Source organism: Cololabis saira, chromosome 8 (genome assembly GCF_033807715.1).
Source record: "Cololabis saira isolate AMF1-May2022 chromosome 8, fColSai1.1, whole genome shotgun sequence".
In the NCBI taxonomy this organism is placed as follows: Eukaryota; Metazoa; Chordata; class Actinopteri; order Beloniformes; family Belonidae; genus Cololabis; species Cololabis saira.
Window position 1 is genome coordinate 29,912,386 of NC_084594.1, and position 19,018 is coordinate 29,931,403.

At 40.3% G+C, this 19,018-nt stretch overlaps 1 protein-coding gene across 1 annotated transcript in view; it reads left to right on the forward strand.

Annotated features, from left to right (window-relative positions):
- Positions 1-19,018, forward strand: part of camk1b (calcium/calmodulin-dependent protein kinase Ib) — a 54,186-nt gene that overhangs the window by 26,659 nt on the left and 8,509 nt on the right. Inside the window, exons 3-5 of the mRNA XM_061727689.1 lie at positions 9,879-10,010; positions 17,394-17,468; positions 18,762-18,900. Coding sequence (XP_061583673.1) covers positions 9,879-10,010; positions 17,394-17,468; positions 18,762-18,900 — 346 coding nt within the window. The remainder of the gene's footprint in view (positions 1-9,878; positions 10,011-17,393; positions 17,469-18,761; positions 18,901-19,018) is intronic.

Genomic DNA, 19,018 nt, shown 5'->3' on the forward strand with positions numbered 1-19,018 from the left:
TTGTTTTTTAGGGTGTGCATGCTGGACAGGATTCTATTTTTGTTATTTTGTGACTACTCAGCGTATGTATGTCAAGTCAGAATTAAATTAATTCAAAATGATGACTAACATAGCCATTCAGACAAAGGGAAACAGACATCTTTATGGAGCAAATAAGTCTCAGTGTGAGAGATGCCCTACTTCATCTATTTTTCATCTGTGCTTCTCTCTGTGCCTCTTTTTTGTGTCTCTGATCTAACTCTCCCTACCCATCATTTACTGCCATACTAACCCTACCGTATTACAGTGATGGATCATTTCACAGTTTCAGGTTGTTTATCATAGCTTCTCAGTTTTCCAGGTCACAGTAACCCTATATGTTTCAGCAAAACACATTTTTCTTGTTTCTTTTTTATAGGCATTTCACTTCTCACCCAAAATGCTTTTACAGTTCTGCGTGGTGGGGAAATGTAGGCTCAATAAACATTTAATCTTAAGAGCCGTTCATGTAAATCCGTGACTCACCTATCCCTCCTGTGGTTTCGGTCTGGTCGTTGTCAACCCTGTGATATTTACCTGGTCAGCGTGACAAGTTTTGGTCATGTGATTTAAAGTGTGACTGGTTGGGGGGAAATTCAGGGCTGCGCTTGAAACCTGAGAACACATCACTGTTTAATGTGTATTTTTCTTGTTTAACATAGACTTTCACTCCTCCCTCAACCTGTCTGTCTTCACAATCCAGAGTGACATTATTGTTCTCAAGAGAGTACCCTTATCCTTGGTGGAGCCAAGTTTTTTTCAGTAATGTAAGGAAAATGCCTAATTTGGGCATCTGCATGTTTGACGTTTTCTTGATTATTCCCAACAGTCTCAGCCCGCTGATGTAGAGTTCTGATGACAGTTTATTTTTTTAATGTATTATCTAATGTTATTATCTACAACCAACCCTTCTAGTGTCAAACAAATATGCAGATTTTAACTGGTTATTTTTTTCCCTTTTTGATTTATTTATTTTTCCTCATAATTCTTTAAGTCTTAGCTGAAGGGGGAGATTAGCTATAATGCCTTCTTCAACAGAGAGGGAGTGGGGAGGGTTTAAAAGCCATTTGCTGGACTTTAAAGCACAGGACACCATGTTATCACGCGTGTCCCTGTAATTCTTTCTCAGCCACTGATAAGACTCTGCAGCAGTTATGAGCGAGGTTTATGGCACCCTCCTCAGTGTGTTCATCTTTATCTATCTTCTCATCTCTTCTTCCTGTTCTGGGTGTGTTCGGTGTAGGTCACCTTCTAAATAAAGTTATCACACATGCATCTTGAAAAAAGAAACTGCCAAGGGGGCTTGATTTCACTGGAAAATGTGTCTGTCATTCAGACAGCTCATCTTCCAGAAGCAGTTATCAGCAGAATTGAACCTTTTCTTCTGAAAAATGACAACTTGGGATGTTTTCCAACACTATCCTGAAAATCCACCTCTGCTTATGGCACCCTCAGCCCTTCAGCCCTGCCCTGACCTAATTCGAGCAGAAGTCTGCATATCAGCATCGCGCAGCTCAGCATGGCATAGCGTGCAGTTCTTGGAATACACGTGCACACACCTACACAAACACACACACACACGCACACACACATACACATACATGGATATATATATGCCAAGTGACTGGCCCACTTGTGCATCTCCATCTGCTCTTAGCAGTACACCCTCCTAACAGTATTTAGTACATTCTCAGGATCCTAATGTAGATCTTCCCACAGTTTTTCTTTGTTGTTATAATCCGTCTTTGCCCAAATTTCCCACATTTCAAGCTTCTCAATATCAGCAAAGCAGCTCGAAAAGACACTTTGTTTTATCATCTTCCTTTCAAGAAATTCTTAGAGAAGAAGCATGTAGTTGGTTTTACATCTAATCACAACGTGAACTTGTGTAGGGATTTGACTTATAATATGTCCGAACAGGGAAGCGGTTTCATCGACTGATCCGGGTGCTTATGTGTTGGCAGAGCAAATCGTCCTGTTCTGCTCTTCTGCCAAATTGACATCAAATATTGTTGTTATTATTATTATTTAATAAAAATAACGTGTTGCCATATCCAGCCCCTGAGTTAAAAGGATGTAATCTGTCAGCTACTCTGCAATGATGTGACATTTTTCGATAATGCTCACGTAAATAGTAAACAGCGTTTACTGCACACTAATCTGGCAGTCGTGGTTATGTATGTTGCTTTAAAACTGATTATGTTTTGGCACAGGAGGAAGCTGGTCACATGATTGTGACTGTGCATTAAGGGGTACAGTATATAAGGTCGACTAATAGGTGAAGTCTCCCAAAATAGCCCCCCATCTTTGGATTTGTCATATCCTGAAATTTTACAGTTTGCATTCTGCTTGTTGTATAGCACATTTTGGCAAAATCATTATGCACCAGCAGTGTAACGTGGTTTTTATGTGTGGTGTTTGATATATTTGGCTTCTGAGTGGTTGCTTACTGACGGCAGATGCCACATGGTAATTAGGTTTATAAGCACAGGGAGACGGAGTATTGACATTTGACACATTTTACATTTTGAACTGGATCTTTTTTTTTTTCAATGAAAAGTTTGAAGAATTGCATTTATTCACGATCATGTTTCAGGTTACTTGATGCACAAGGATAATCTAACATAGAAGAAAGGCTTCTTGAAACTTACATTTAATAAGGTAGATTAAAAAAAATGTTTAGATTAATTGAAAATGTATCCAACTTTTAATCAAACCTTAGTTGCTTCTCTGCAAGGACAGCTACTTGTGCTTCTCCTCAGTGCTGCAGCTCAGAGCTGATGTCATGTCAGGGCGTTACCGTGGTGATCATGGTGGCCAAGCTCAGAGCAGACGCAGAGACTCACCACCCAACGCTGTAGCAAGGAAAATAGTGATGGTCAACAAGATTGTAAATAAAAGAGGAAAATTAAGGCATTTTTATTCAAGTTTTAGTTAAAATAAAATGCTTTTTAAATCAGCCTGTTCTATGTGGCATACTTGTGCATCTTTGACAGTAAAAGCCATGCTAAAATCCGCAAAGTTAGGGTTAAGGGGATTTTAATTTTTTACAAAGGAAGCCGTTCTGTCAGATATTACGGGAATGACTATATAAATGAACAGGCGGCTGGCAAAAAGGCATGTGTTTATTAAAGCTTGCATATGTTTTTTTTCTTTATTTTTAAAACTTAACTGTCATACGTATGAGTGGGTGAAACCGCGCTGCAGATGTTCTTGTTTGGAAGGCACAGAGAGCAAAGCTGGTCTTTTCGTGTTTCAGGGCCAGTATCACAGTCAGGCATCTCTCAGCTCGGACCGGACCAGATGGTCTTTCCCTATGTCTCTCTCTGACCTTTCCACTGTTTCAGTTGTATCTTCTGTTTGCATACCTTTTTGACCAACTTCTCAGCAGGACAGATGGCTCAACTGAAGCAAAAAGGTTGTATAGGAGGAGAAATGTGCATTGCAGATGGAAAAAGATAAAGAATAACCTCAAAACATCAAGAAAAGCTTCCTTGCTTTTTATTTATCTCGTTTACTTTCAATTCTCTTTCCTTTGAAAAGCATGTGCTGTCTGCACTGGCACAGACTCCTAAAGCTGGCAGTGACAACAGACAAATTCCTATGAAAAGAGAGGCACTGAGACGGCTGTTTACTCTAAGATCAAGGTACATGTTGTAACCAGAAAATGACAGGAATAACTCACAGTGAGTGAGCCTTAAAAAGGTTATAAATAAATAAATAAATGAAGCTTGTATTGTAATGACTACATTTGAAATCAGTTGTCAGCGTGCTCAAGGTTTTTATCTGCTTTCGCTGTTAATCATGAGCGCTGGTCTTGTTAGGACAAATGTACGCGTGCAAGTGCAGTTCCTTAATGGACTGCATACATCTTTGTGCTTATAACAGCACTGTTATTTGTTTGATGGAAGTGAAAACTAATTCAAATTAATTATTCAAATTTGAAGCAAAATGAAAGAAACAAACTAAACTCAATATATGAAGTATAAGTGCATTATGCTAATATAGGGTTTTTCAGCGGTGTCATTAAATACGCTTCCTCTTGTTCACTGTTTGTATAAGGTGCCAGTGCTGTGGAGGATCCTGTCCTGAATTTGTACAAATATTTGAACAGTTTAAGACTCTACACATGCAATGTACATCTAGGTATATTTAAACTAGCACGTAAAGTATTTGCACAGTGTATTTGTCAGAATCCACCCTTGTGTTTGGATAAAGTGTTGTCTGTGAGGATTTGGTATTAATACCTTGTGTGTGTTTTTGTGTGCTCCTTTTCCTGGACTTGGGTCCCATGGTGTTAAGAAGAATGTCCTGTTTGGAGCGAGAGCCACTCAGAAAACACACTTGTTTACTTTATAATGCAGGTGGAACCATGCTGATAAACCTCCCAGTAAATAATACCACATTAGCTCATACCCAAGTGTGATGTCATTGTTTTGATTTTGTTTCCAATGAACTATGTTTCTTCAATTGTTTGCATGGTCACTGTGATCTGTTTGGGCATTAATTTTCTAGAGCTGCTTGCTTAAACCTATTGAAGAGCTAGTTCTGTGTAACATCTGTCACACTGCTACAGACAGCAGGCCTCTCAGAAGATTATCCTCTTCTGTTCGCTGTACTGCTCCCAGCACAAGTAGGCTGTGGTGAGTTTCCACCGTATAGCCTAAAGGAGCACACCGACGCTGCCAGGAGAAAATAAGTAAATATGCTTATGGAAGCTTGCTGTTCATCAGATCAGTTTCGCTTAGTAAACTTCTTTAACAATAAATCTCAAAGAGCACTTTCTTGTTTTTCACCAACTTAAACATTCTGAAGGATTTTCATGTTTTTCCTCTTTGCAACATCATAACTTTTCACTTGAGCAAAAACAACACAAGCTGTGTTACCATCAGTGACTAGTTGCATATTTTATAGAATTACATTTGAAAAGGTTGGCAAAATAGCAAAATATAAAAAAAAAGTTGGGAAAAAAAACAATTTTCCCAACTTTTCTATGTGCAATTTTATTTTAAAATTCTCCAACAAGCTTTCTAATGGGAACAGTTCAGGACACCAGGCAGGCATGTCCAGCATGTGCTGCTCACAGATCTTATTGTGCTTTTCTGCGTTCACCTCTTTTTTTCTAGCGATAGGGTGCCCCTGCTTCAAAAAAATGTAATTGGAAAGTGTTGGAGGCCTGAAGTACAAGAATAGTTATATAAAACTTGAAATCAAATCAAAATTGGGAGTGGCAAATTAAAACCAACTATCCAAACCACATGGAGAGGAGTCAGCTGAGGTGGCTTGGGCATCTGTATCGGATCCTCCTGGACGCCTCCTTAGGGAGGTGTTCCAGGCATGTCCCTCCGGGGAAGACCCAGGACACGCTGGCCTGGGAACACCTCAGAAGAGCTGGACAAGTGTCTGGGGTGACAGAGGTCTGGGTATCGGCTTAGACTGCTGACCCGTGACCCGGTCCTGGATCAAACAGGATGAAAATAAATAGATGGATTAAAAATTCCCAATGGTTATATATTGGCTTTTGTTTAAAGAATAAAAAAGACAGAAATGTAATATTTAGAATTGGTTGTTAGGTTTCCTGATGACATCAGTAGTTTACTAAGAACAGTTGTGTTCCTCTGGCTCAGTTTGTTGTCTTTGTAACTTCTACAGTATATTGATGCTACTTTGTCTCTAACTTTCTGTTTTGTTTCTGTTTTTGTGATTAAAATGTCAACAGTAGGAGGTTTCTGTCCGTCGCGTGCTTCGTTTGCTGTCTAATTGAGCATGGCTTACTTTCTGCAGATATGCCGGTGATCAAACGTTCAGCCAAAGCCACCTTCACGCTATGTGGTTACAAACCCGATGTGCAAGTCTTCAAGCTTGCTGAGAAAAAGCCCTAAGTCGGTGGTAGATCATCATATGTTGGCGGTCAATAGTTATGTGTAAGCTATAAAAAGACGGATCAAAGACGCTGACCAATACATTGCTGAGTCAATTTCATCCAATGAGCTGAGCAGATTTCTTGCATGCCAAGTATCTTGAGCTCAGTGTCTCCATATCTGAGCTGAAGCCGATGAAAGAGGAAGTCATGGGGTGAAGCCACTGTGTGGAAGGGAAACCCACAAACAAGGGAGATAAATTCAGCACTCAACCAAGAGACAATGAAGAAGCATTAACATGGCAAGAAATTGTTGCACGTAGATGTTGCGTGGCTTGTGTCTTCTTTCGGTCCGCTTTCAAACGTCAAATGACTCATGTTTTTTTTCTTATTTCCAGGGTCACTTATTGCACGTGTTTTGTTTAAAAAAAAAGGGGTTTGGAGACCAGATAGAGTCATCATATAACTGAGTTGTTGCCAGGTTGTGTAGCGTGTAATTCCCTCCTGTCACCCATCAGTCACGTAGTGTGAAAACTACAATCTCACGACACCTGACGACAAGACGGCAAGCTGTGTTTGAACAGCATGGCAATCTGCTCACTTTGAAAGTTGTGTTGTCTGACACTCCTTTTAATCTGTAGGGCAGCTTTTTTACAGATTACAAACAATTTGCATCAGAATAAAATAAGTTCACTTTGAAAGGACACAATATTAATAACTCTTCAGTTATGCCTAGAATTTAATGTAAAGCTAAGCCACTCAAAAATAGACATTTCTTCATGTCTCTCTGAACCAGAGTCAGAGGAATTTGCAGCTCTGAACACCTCCTCCACATAGTTGGATCCCATCCAGTAGCTAATAGTCTTTCTGTGACATTTAAATTTGGTATCGTGGCCATTAGGCTTCGTTCCCAGGATACCTTTCTCCTAACGACCAGAGACCTCAAGATAGCTCACTGATATGGAACCAAAACTTGAAATACTCTTCTTTTCTCCCTGAGCACTGAAAGTTTGCTGTAACTTCCATTGCATAAATGTGTGTATCATAATTATTAAATTCTAAATAAAATCCGAACTAGCATGCATTCGTTCAAATCATTACAACTGTCATTGTTTGTCTAGACTACGGAATTTAAGTGGAAATCTTTGTTTATGTTAGTTTAGGGTTTGACTTGCATGTCACAACATGACAACAAAAAACAGTTTACTTCTTCGTACTGTACGTGTTGCAAGCAGGTTCCGGGTAACGTTCCTTTATGTCAGCTTACAAAGGAGGACTTCAGGAGTCACTTAAGAAAGCACTTAAAGAATGTTGATCACAAGACATTATTCTTTTCATTTAATCTCCCTCATCATGCAGAAGTATTTTTGTTGCAACACCTCTGTAACGTGCCTTGCAGAGTGTTTGCCGCACATAATGAGGGGGACACGCTTACAGCAACCGTTCTGGTTTTGAGTTCTGCTTGTGGCAATTTGCTGCTTCCCCTCCCCTCCCTCTCCTGCTTGATTAACTGCAGCCTCGACTAGAGAGTTCAGTGTTTCCCACAGAACCAGATCAGGTTATATTTCTGGCAGCCTGGGAGTGGGGGTGACATTCTTTCTGCTTACAATAATGTTTTCACATATCATTGTTTACGTTAGAAGTGAGATGGGGGAAATGGGTTGTGGTGAGGTCACCAGCAAGAGGGTTACAGGTTTGAATCCTGCCAGGGACCTTGTCTATGTTGAGTTTGTGTGCTTTCCATCTTCTCTAGCTACTTTGGCTTCCTCCTGCGGTTCAAATTCATATATTAGTTTTAGTTTAATATATGTAATTCTAAAATTGTCCATAGGATTGATTGTGAGTATGCTTGCTTGTGTGACTCATATGTCTCCGTGTGGCCCTGTTATGGACTGACCACCTGTAACCCTGAACAGGATGAAGTGGGTAAAGAAAATGGGCGGCTAAAAATGACAGAATGACTTCATTTCACATCCTTCACACATTTTGATGGCTGTCATGCTGAGTTGTTGTTCCTTCTGTCTCTCTGAACAGACTGTGGTTGGGTTGTTAGCCATATATAAATGTACACCTCCCAGTTGCTGCTTCACAAAAGCTGTCCTTTTCAAGACGGCCCTTTATAGCTTTATAAAGGCCTTTCTGCATGGATGTTCACCCTGTGCCTTTGACGGTTTTCTTGGGTACTTTAGTTTCCTCCCACAGTCCAAAGAGTTTACGTGTTCATCTAACTAGAGTGGTGGTTGTTTGTCTATTTGTGGCTCTGTGATAGATTTGTGACCTGTTCAGGTCAGCGGGGATAGGCTCCAGCAGACCCCCTTGACCTGGGATAGGAGGAAGCGGGTATAGATAATGGATGGATGGATAGAGGGGGCTCAGTGTTGCATCGCTGTGTAATTACACAAATGCACTCCAGCTGTGTGGATTGTTGGTACGAGCAGTGTGCTTCAAAATCTATCAGTTTTCTTTTAATTTCCTCAACCTCTGGCCACCCTATCATTGTCCGTCTGACCAACACATGAGCGTGGTTTGCTTATTTGCTCAACAAATTTGAAATATAACAGATGATAAACAAGATGATGCAAGCTGAAATGGGCTGCATTAAACACAGGAGCCCATTGTGATTTAAAAAATAAAAAAATAAAAAAAATAGACATAAAAATACAAATGCTGATTCAAAACACCCGTTTGGCTAATTCATTATCATTGAGATTTTTTTTTTTATTACAACATCCTGCTGCTGGAGTATCAAATGTAGATGCAAGCAGTCTTTGGGGTGATGTTTGCTTTTTCATAGCTGAATGAATTGTTCGAACTCTGGGTTTGTAGGTCACACATTTTGTTTTCGTGGTGGTGGTGTGACACTGTGCACTCGGTCCTATACTAGATGATGATGTATCCGTACACCTACTGACTGGGGGGTTTTGCTTCGCCTCTGCGCACACACAACAATCTGTGGCATCAGAGACGCTTGGATGACTTTGATTGTGAACAAGGCTCTTGCCGCCTTCCTCCACCTCCAAACGGCAGGTTTCAGGAACATGGAAACGTGTTTGAACATGATGGTACTGCCAGCATCTATCCTCAGCCCAGTTAATATCATCAAAACCACAGTGAACATTTGTTTCAAAATGACTACACGTTGGAATTGAGCAGTTTCAGTGAATGCCGTATATTTTTTATAGAATTTGGAGAGATCTACTATGGAATTTAAATCTTTACAACAACAGATATGTTTTCTTTTGTTTGCACCGACAGCTGACAATAGTGATACTGTAGCTCGGCTTGGAATCCCTAAAGCAGCTTAAGAGTAATATAGGATCTTATCTTTGCTTTATCCCAACCCACAGCACCCGTTTCCACGCACGGTTTTATTGCTGTTGTTTTACTAATCCTACTTGTGACACCGTGTTGACACTTAATTGTGGCCTAGGATTTTATACTTACAGTAAAGCTCTGAATCGGATATTTCTGTTCTAAATATCCAAGTGTTCATATGAGCAACCTTCAGCTGCAGACGGTGAAAGGTGTATTAAATACAGTGATGTACATAGATGTGTGATGTTCAATCAAATCCTCTGATGAACTGGATCAAAGTAGATTCTAGCAATCTAAAGGAGTGACAATCATCACGAGTCGGCCTTTTAATTTTTTTTTTGTATCAAGATTTGTCACAGAGATGAACCTGACGGTTTTTGTTTTTTTTTGCTTTCTTTTTATAACTTTTGTGTCCAAATCGTCCCACCAGCTTGTAAGCTTGCCAGAATTTGAGTCAGTGTCCCAGGAAATTCAGGAGAAGGCTGATTCTAAAAATAAACACAATCTGGCACCACAGAACTGCTTTCTCTTTTCTTTTTTTTTTTAACCATTACTCAGACTTTAAGTGGTTAAGTGTTTACAAAAGTTAGGCCAATCTAACATCAAAGTTTCCTTGTCTCCTTAATGTCATGGATACACGGGAAGAGCCTGAGCTCTGACTGACTGACATGTGTTTGTGTTTCAGGGGGGCTTTCTCTGAGGTGGTCTTGGCTGAGGAGAAGAGGACCCACAAATTGGTGGCTATCAAGTGTATTCCCAAAAAAGCATTAGAAGGAAAGGAAAACAGCATTGAGAATGAGATAGCAGTCCTGCACAAGTAAGTATACTGTTAGCGTTGCGTAAATAAGAAATAAAGAACATTCATGCACCCTAAATTTCTTTGATATTTGACGCCAAATCTTGCACTTAGAAGCCTGGCGTGGTAATGCAAATCGTTACATTTATCTGAACTACTAGCCTCAATGTTCAAGGTAGCAAATATCTCATCATTTTATCTCTATTTCTGTTCGGTAAAAGTCTAATGACAACACTTGAAACCATACATGTAGATCATGTTCAATATAAACTGATGTGACGTGTTACAAATCATATTGAAGTTCAAAAAATAACTAGTTGTTGTATGTGATGTATCCAATGTTATGATCATCCCACTATTATTTGTTCGGGCATGTAATGAAGGAAGACGGAGCTCAGCAATATGTCACGTTTCCTGTCCAAGGAGCCATTTTCTGCAATCGATGGTTGGAATGATACTGTTCACAACTGTTAGGGACAACCAAAGATCCTCTATACACAAGATAGCGCATTGCCGTTACTGGCAATGGTATGGAATGGTATACACTTCCGGTCTCCTAAGTGGGCGTGGCCGCCCCGCTCCCCACATCGTTTTGGAACATACAACACTAGATACAGTACAACTTTCTTCCAAAAATACTTAAATAATAAAAATAACAGTATTATTAAGCAAAGAAGCAAGTTTTATTTTAGTTTTAAACTTAATTTTATCCGATGGGAAAACGATGAGAGCCAAATCTCGCGAGAGTGTGTTGCTCAGACAGAGACAGGTCTCAAACAAAGTTCATTTTCTCCTAATCTGTCGGTCTGAAAATTGCCATTTTGGTGTCAGAATGTTCAGAAGGTTTGTGGCTTTTGAAAAATGGGTCCCATATTTACTTAGGTTACTATGGGGCGAAGGAATTGGTAATAATCTGTGCTCACGTTCACTTTTCCCATAGGACTCAATAGACTCAGGACCTACTTCCGGTCTCCTAAAGGGGCGTGGCAGTCACGTGACACAGATACAGGAAACCGAACCTTAGTGGGCTGTCTCGGTTTATAGAACGTCTCTGGGACAACATTCGTTGCCATAGCCAAGGACTCAAGGGTCTCTGTTTGGAGGTCTCAAGATCTCGAGTTGAAGTATCTCATTGTGTTGTTCATAAGTGGGGAATGAATGGAGCAGGATATCCACTGGGCATTTTGATGCAGCATCTGCAGTAATGCACACTCTGTACCAGTCAGGCTAGCAACCTTTCAGCCAAAAGACAACACTCTCTGTTTACCAGTCGGCCTATGTTGCTATGGTCACCGGATTCAAATCGAGTGGAGCCATCTGATTAGGATGTCTAATTAGGATACCTCCTTTGGGAGGTGTTTTGGGCAGTCTCAGAAAATGCTGGAGGGATTACATCTCTCCGCTGGCCTGGAAACACCTCATCATGATCCCAGAAAAGTTGTAGGAGGTGGCTGGAAAGAGAGGGCTGGGCCTCTCAGCGGGGGCTGCTGCTCGTGACCCGAGTCCAGATAAAGATGGCAACAAGTGAAAAGTATTTTGAAGGAGGATATCTGGGCACAAATTTTGTATATTGTAAAATGGTTCAATTTAAAGTGTTTATCACCTCACATAAAAATATAATGTAATTCAACTTGACGTGTATTTGTCAGATTATGTTTCACAGTACAATAAAAGTCAACATGAGTTTATATATTCAATAACTCCTGTACATTTTCTGTTGCAGAACTTCCAGCTCATTCAAAAACTTTCTTTATATCAAATAAGAGATGAGTTTAAAAAAAACAACCAAAAACATTAAGACAAAGGAAGTTATAAGAATACTGTTTGTGATTATAAAGTGTTTAAGATGTTTCCTTCCCTAGATGTGGGGAATTACAGGTCACAGTGAAAATGGCTGATTTAGATGAGTCGCAAGTTATTTTTAGAGCCCTTGTTGCCTGGGTTACAGGACACACAATATACAGCTATGATCCCACATGAAGTGAGGACAGTGGAATGAGGGTGGCGGGGGCTAGGTAGCAGTTCACTTACAACTGTGACAAACTGAGATAAACTTGGCTCGGGATTCATTGCTGGATCTGGAGGAAGTTTGTTTAGACTCGTGCTATGATTTAATTACCTGTTGTAGCATTTCAAGTCCTGCTCCCCCTCGCTACGCAGAGTCTGAGTGATGTGTCGCATTCACAGCTCCACACAAGCATGTTTAACAAAAAGATGTAACTGATGAAGAGGGAGAAAAAATTGGAGACCACATTACAGCTAAAAGGAGACTGTTTTACTGGTATCCAAACTTCTTCCAAGTCCAAAAAAGTTATTTTGCTTTGTGATAAATTGATATTTAAATAGGTTCCCCTGAATACATTTAGACATAAATATGTCAAAGTTGATCATCAGCCTGTTCTGGTGCTCCAAAAAGATGAATAAATGAATTTGGTTATAAGTTTCTCATAATGAATTCACAATTAATTATTGTTCACAGCACTCAGTTTCCTTTTTAAAAGTTGACATCTCAAAACCAAACGATGTTGGCTCGGTTTGACCCGTTACCGTAATAAATGCAGGATGTTTTCAAGACTCTGAGTTCCCATCATGCATTTGCGTATTCACGTGTTCATTTCCTGGTCACTAACGTATCGGGTTTTCTGTTTTATCTCAAAGTTGGTTGGGCAGCCATGGCTCCGTTGTTGGTTATCACGTTGGAAGACTGCTGGTTTGATCCCAACCTTCCCAACCAGGTGCTGGGCAAATACTGGAACCTCCATGGTGGTGCCATTATGCCCGTTGACACGTGATTATTTTTGTGCGAATGGGTAACACTAGCACAGCCTTGATAAGGTTACAAGAACATTTATCTATTTATTTTCAACATTTGAGCTTTTTGTTTGTTTGTTTTTTCAAATGTAACTATTAAAATGGGTGCTGTTACATTTCTTGATCACCAAATGGCTAAATTGTTGTCTGAATCGAAAGTTAGCAGAGAAAATGTGTTCAGTCATAGTCAAAGAAGCCCTTTGGTGGGCTTGAAGTAATGGCATCATTAGAGGGCGCGTCACGCCAATCCTGTGCAACCCAGTCCCCCAAACAGACATTATGCCCACATGTGAGTCTGCAATTGAGTTTAAATTGACCGTTAAAGGCAGTGGAGCAGCAGCGGAAAACGGGCAGTGGTGATTCAAATGTTGGATGGTTAATGCACTTCATGTCTCATTTGTGCGCCATGCAAATTATTTCCATTAGGCCATGGGCTGCACTAGGAGACTACCAGTAGCCCTAGATATACATTTTGTATGTAAATGTTGACTCTTGAATATCCATATTTTATGTCTGCCATAAAAAAAAGACTTATTCTCGCTGTCTAGTTTTTCTCTGCTTTAATATTTAGTTTCATTATATTGTGTTGCAATAACAAATGTGTACAATGAGGCAAACCTGTTCTTGTGTTTTGCCCTCAGGACACAACTGTCAGAAAGAAAAGTTGTTCTCTAATGAACATCATGGCGTGATGTTGTAGTATCCACTTCCATGTCCTGCCAGACCACATCCACAGCTGTCAGCCCAGCTTTCCTTTAATGACTAAGGTTTAATTATAAATTGTTTGTAAAGTGTTTTTACTTGTAGTAATGTTTTGATTTGACTGATGTAAATCAGTTGTATAAATATGCCTATTTAATGGGCTGGCCACTGTGCAGGGATAGACGATCCTCATGTAGTGTGTCTGGAAAACACTTTCTTGTTTTGTTTACTTCATTTAATCACGGAAAGTTTTCTGCCCAGCTCGTTGGGAGATTAATGCACTGCCATCATGAATGCTCTGGGTTTTCTTCCTTCTCCAAGTTTGTCTGGAGCAAATATTTACTCAAAAGATGTTTGCAAATACAGTTACTAGTCACTCTCTGTGCCGTCTTTGAGTGAAACATTGTGGGTGGATCCACATCTCAGATTATAAAATTATATTCCAAATTCCTGCTGTTATTTTTTTGAATTACTTAATAATACTTTTTAAAATTACATAAATTCGCCTACTCGGCGTGAAAATAATTGAACTGAATTGAAAAAGGTCTCCAGATAACGTCTCTATCTGAAATCTTTGTCACAAACAGCAAATTATGTTCTGCTCATTCTCCTCGGCGTCAAAAGCAAAATCAGAAAAGACATTGTTGCCCAGTTTTCACTTGTGTGAAACACACACACGTGTGTGTGTGTGTGTGTGTGTGTGTGTGTGTGTGTGTGTGTGTGTGATGACCTAAATGTCATCAGTGGAGGATGTGCATGCAGCCCTCTCTGGACAACTGTGTACCTGGCAATAGCTACACAGAATTGTCCACAGCCCTGATTCGTGCTTTACATGCTCAGCATACCTCTTTCTGCAGATAACGTTCTACACAAATGCTGTCACCCATGCAGAAACCATGATAGGAGCACATATCTTTCCACACACACACACACACACACACACACACACACACACACACACACACACACACACACACACACACACACACACACACACACACACACACACACACACACACACATTCCAGCTCTTGGCATTAATGTAACTATAGAGCGGTATGTAAAATATTTTTTTCTTTTGTTTTTTTTAGGTAACCCAAGTAAATGTTGCATAACTGAGACAGACCTTAAGCCTCTTATTGAATTACAACTGTGAGGTTTCTTTGCCCCCCCCCCAAAACCAAAAAACATCTGTCCCATTGCAGGAACTTTAAGTTCCTGTTGATATTTTCGGAAGCATTCATTAAGGAGTTCCCCCGACCAATGTTCTGGAGTTACGACATCTCAAAGCTGTGAAACAGAGAACTGATGAGACAAAATAGCAAATGTTTCATCTGCACGTGCAGTCATTCATCATTTCAGTATTCAAAAAGTCTGACAATATTCATTATCAGAGTCCACCAAATGTTTTATCACCTGCACACTCCTACAGAAATGCATCTTAAATGCAGAATGCTTCTTTTAAATGCATGTTAAACTGCATGCCTGAGCACATATGGGGCCACACGTGTCTCCTCACTCTGTAGTTTTAATCCGTCGCTCATCCTTCACAGGGTTCATCTCTCCCTCCACACAGAGCTAAGCAGATGAATGAGGGTGTCCATGCATCGTTGCAATCTGGATAAGAATCATTGCTGTAATCCAGCATGAGCTAGAGCTGACCCATACAGAGTTACCTCTGGTACATCTCAGACACGTGACTTTGTTTTGTCTTTGTCCTCACATATTCAGCATAGTTCCCTCCAATAACACACACTTGAAACTAAGCACTGGACTAAATAATTAATAGACTCAGTGTCTAATATGGCTGAAATATAAAATCAGAAAAAAAGTTCTTGGTGGACATTTTGACCTCTCTGATATCGCTTTAGAGCATTTATATTTCTTAATGACCGGATTAATATTTATTACATCCTCTCTTGAGCTTGGCTTGTTTTCCTTAATGCTATTTAAAATTCTGTGTTAATATAGCACAATTTTAATACACACACATAGACACAAAAAGTCCCACAAAAATAAACAAAATGCCTTTTGAAAGCGTTTAGCTCTGATAACATAATGTTAGTAAGGTTAAAGGGAGTCAGACTCCTGCATAAAGTTCTTCCAAGCATATCCTAAAAAGTTTCGGTGAATTTGCATTTCACTGTTTGAGCCCGATGAATCCTGGCTCTGTCATATTGGAATGAATATGCTTATGCCATCCAGTCAGGCAAAAATATACAAAAAAGAACAAAAAAAACACACGCAATTGATGGAAAAGTTGATTCAGGAAGTCAGTTGAACTCATTTTTGGACAAACAATGTTTCTTTGCAAAGGCCGGACCAAGTGAAGCAGGCACACATCATAACACTCCTCCACTGGCTTTCTTGGCATAATCTTTCGCCATTCTAACTTTGATGTGCCCATCGTTCTTGCTCAGGGTAAATCAGGAACCATCAGGCTTTTCTAAAATGTTTTCTAAAATGCCCTCTTTATGCTACACAACTGTTCAGTGCTTTGACTTTTTCCTGGCACCACCATCTTTCTGAGCTTTAATCATGCTTCGGGTAGTTTTTAACTCAATTTGCTAGTTTCACCAATTACCATAGTTGCTCAATTTAATGGATCAGATTTGTATCACAGTTTTCTTGGCCACTCAATGCACTCCATTATTCATACATTGAAGACTGATGGAAAGTGTTAGGGAACTACAGAACAGACCCAAAAGCAGACTCAGAGATATTCCAACAGGACGACTTATTAAATGGTTGTCAGGGATCTGGGAAATGCCCAAGGAGGAGGGAATGGCGGAGCTGAAGCAGAGGGTGGAATGGGATGGCAAAAAGGCAAGCAATGTGGGCTGGCTGGAGAGTGGTGGTTGAGCAGGCAGGCCGGTTTCTGGTAGGTGGTGGTGATGTGGTCCTGAACACCAGGAAACAGGTGAGGGATGGAGAGAGGCAAAATGGCCGTTCAGAAGAGTGAGCTGTAGCGAGGCCTGAACGTAACTAGTAGCTGAAGCAACGATCTGCCGAGGACTGGATCTGGAGCCGGGGTAGATATACTGCTTGGAGTTGAAGAATGGATTGGTTTCTGGTGCGTCAGGTTGGTAGCTGGTGATTGGGGGAATGGCCACTCCCAGGGAGAGACAGACAAGACACAGAAGGGGAGGGGAAAACAGGAACGAGGAAATGAGGAGGCATCACTAGACTATGACAGAAACATGGCAGCCAATCCTCGCCAATGGCCTCTCCGAGCACCACCGGAGCATTTATACACCAGCGATGCCCTCACTGGAGGCAAGGAGGGTAAAGTGTCTTGCCCAAGGACACAACGACAGATTGTGGGGGACAGGGGTTTGAACCACCCATCCTTCAATTATTGGACAAACCGCTCCACCACCTGAGCCACTGACTGATATAGGGTCAGATAATTTGCTTCCTGCTGAAGCACTTTTACCGTACATAGTTGAACTCTGATTGACTGGTTGATTCACCAGGCAGCACATTTGATGCGTCCATGAACCAAACATTATGTTTATATCATGTCACGCCGAAACAACTTTGACATAATACAGGCCTCTGTAACAGAATCCAAAGACTCAACAGCGAAATACAACACCAGTTTTGCTCTGCGGTGTCACTTTTCTACTGCTGTCACAGCACAGAAAGGATCATAACCGTAAACTGAAATCAGCTGTACATTGACACCATCTCTACAAAAAGGATTTCTTTTGGATTTTAAATCCAAATGAAGGGATTTTCTATTGTTTCACAGGCAAAATGGGATTCAATTAATTTCACTACCAACACCCAAGAATATACAATATTTAAAAGTAAATAACCAATTGTACAGTATTTAGTATAACAAATAACTAAACTTCTTTCCTTGCTTTCTCATTTTCCTTCTCACAGGATTAAACACCATAACATTGTAACTCTGGAAGACATATTTGAGAGTAAATCGCACCTCTACCTTGTCATGCAACTGTGAGTATTCACATATGTGTGGGACTGTGTTATTGTGTTTTGTCAAATTTTTTTTCAAAGCATCTCCCACACACTCTTTGTCACATGCCTTGAACTGCACTCGGTAACACACACACATGCTTCAGCGCACACTCCGAAGAGAGCAACAGTGGGGAGTTTGCTGTCACACCAGCTGCCAGTCAGCATCCCACCTACCTCACCTGCTAAAATGTCAAAGAGGAACCACAGCAAGAACAGACTAGGATCAGGAGAACGGTTAACTGTGAGACCACTGAAACAGTAAATCATTTATGTATTCATCACAGTCGAAGCGGAAAAACTAAACACAGCAGCCAGCCGAGGGGAGGATGTACATTTATCGAGGGAAGGACTAAAGCAGAACTTGCAATCAACAGTTATTATTTTGTTCCCTGTCAAAAGGTCATATCGCCCAATATTAATTTTGTGTGACAAATTCATAGTTTGTCACACATTTAACTCTTTTTGGACATGGTATGATTAAAGAGATTTTCTAAGGTACAAAGACAGAATTAGACGTTATATGTCTTAAGCTGTCGGTTAAGACAGAGTCTAATGTCCAGTGGATGCGTGGCGGTGCAGCAGGACATGCAGCTTTAGATGGAGATGCTTAGTCACTCCTCTAATTCTGCAGCGCTGGCAGGATTTTTGAAAGCAAAGAGATACTGCCACTGTTCCCTGGCCATTATACTGTAGTATAATACACATGCCTCGTTTTAATTTCACCTTTACCTAACAACATCAAATATTGTAAGAAAATGCAAGAATCTATGCAGATACTGAAATGAAACTTGGAGGAACTGAAAGTATGAGGTAAAATAACAGGAGACATTGCTGCTCACCAAGTGATTGCAGACATATTTACTGTATATTTGTGCTACATTCACTTGATTTAATTTATAGATTGATGTCGCCATCTAGTGGCTGCAGATAGAAAGACATCTTTAAATGTATGTGGCTTCTTTTGGAGTTTCTTTATATTGGCCGGGGGAAAAAAAACAACACTTTTTATATTTGACTGTAGGACACATGTGTAAATTTTGTGTGTAGGACACATATAATTTGATGAGAGGTATCATTACAACTTTCAGCCAAAAGTGAGTTGTAAAAGGTTCCTACTTTGTATTTTCTCACGTGTTTTCATGCTTACACACTTCCTTTTACTACTTTTCCAACATGGCCATATTCTGAGAAATTTAGTACAATTCCAGTTTGAATTCTACATTTTCAAATTTTTCACAAAAAAAGTTGAAGTGGATGAATCTCGTCTTGCAGGGTATCTGGCGGGGAACTCTTCGATCGTATCATAGAGAAGGGTTTTTACACAGAGAAGGACGCCAGCAAGCTCATTCAGCAGATTCTGGATGCTGTCAAATACCTCCATGGCATGGGCGTCGTGCACCGCGACCTCAAGGTCAGTCAGGGGTGCACGCTTAAACTTTTTATCTTCATGTGACTGAGTGATGTTGAGTTTCAATTTTTTAAACTCTTATCCTATTATATGTTTTTTTACGCCAGAGTATAGTTTGTTT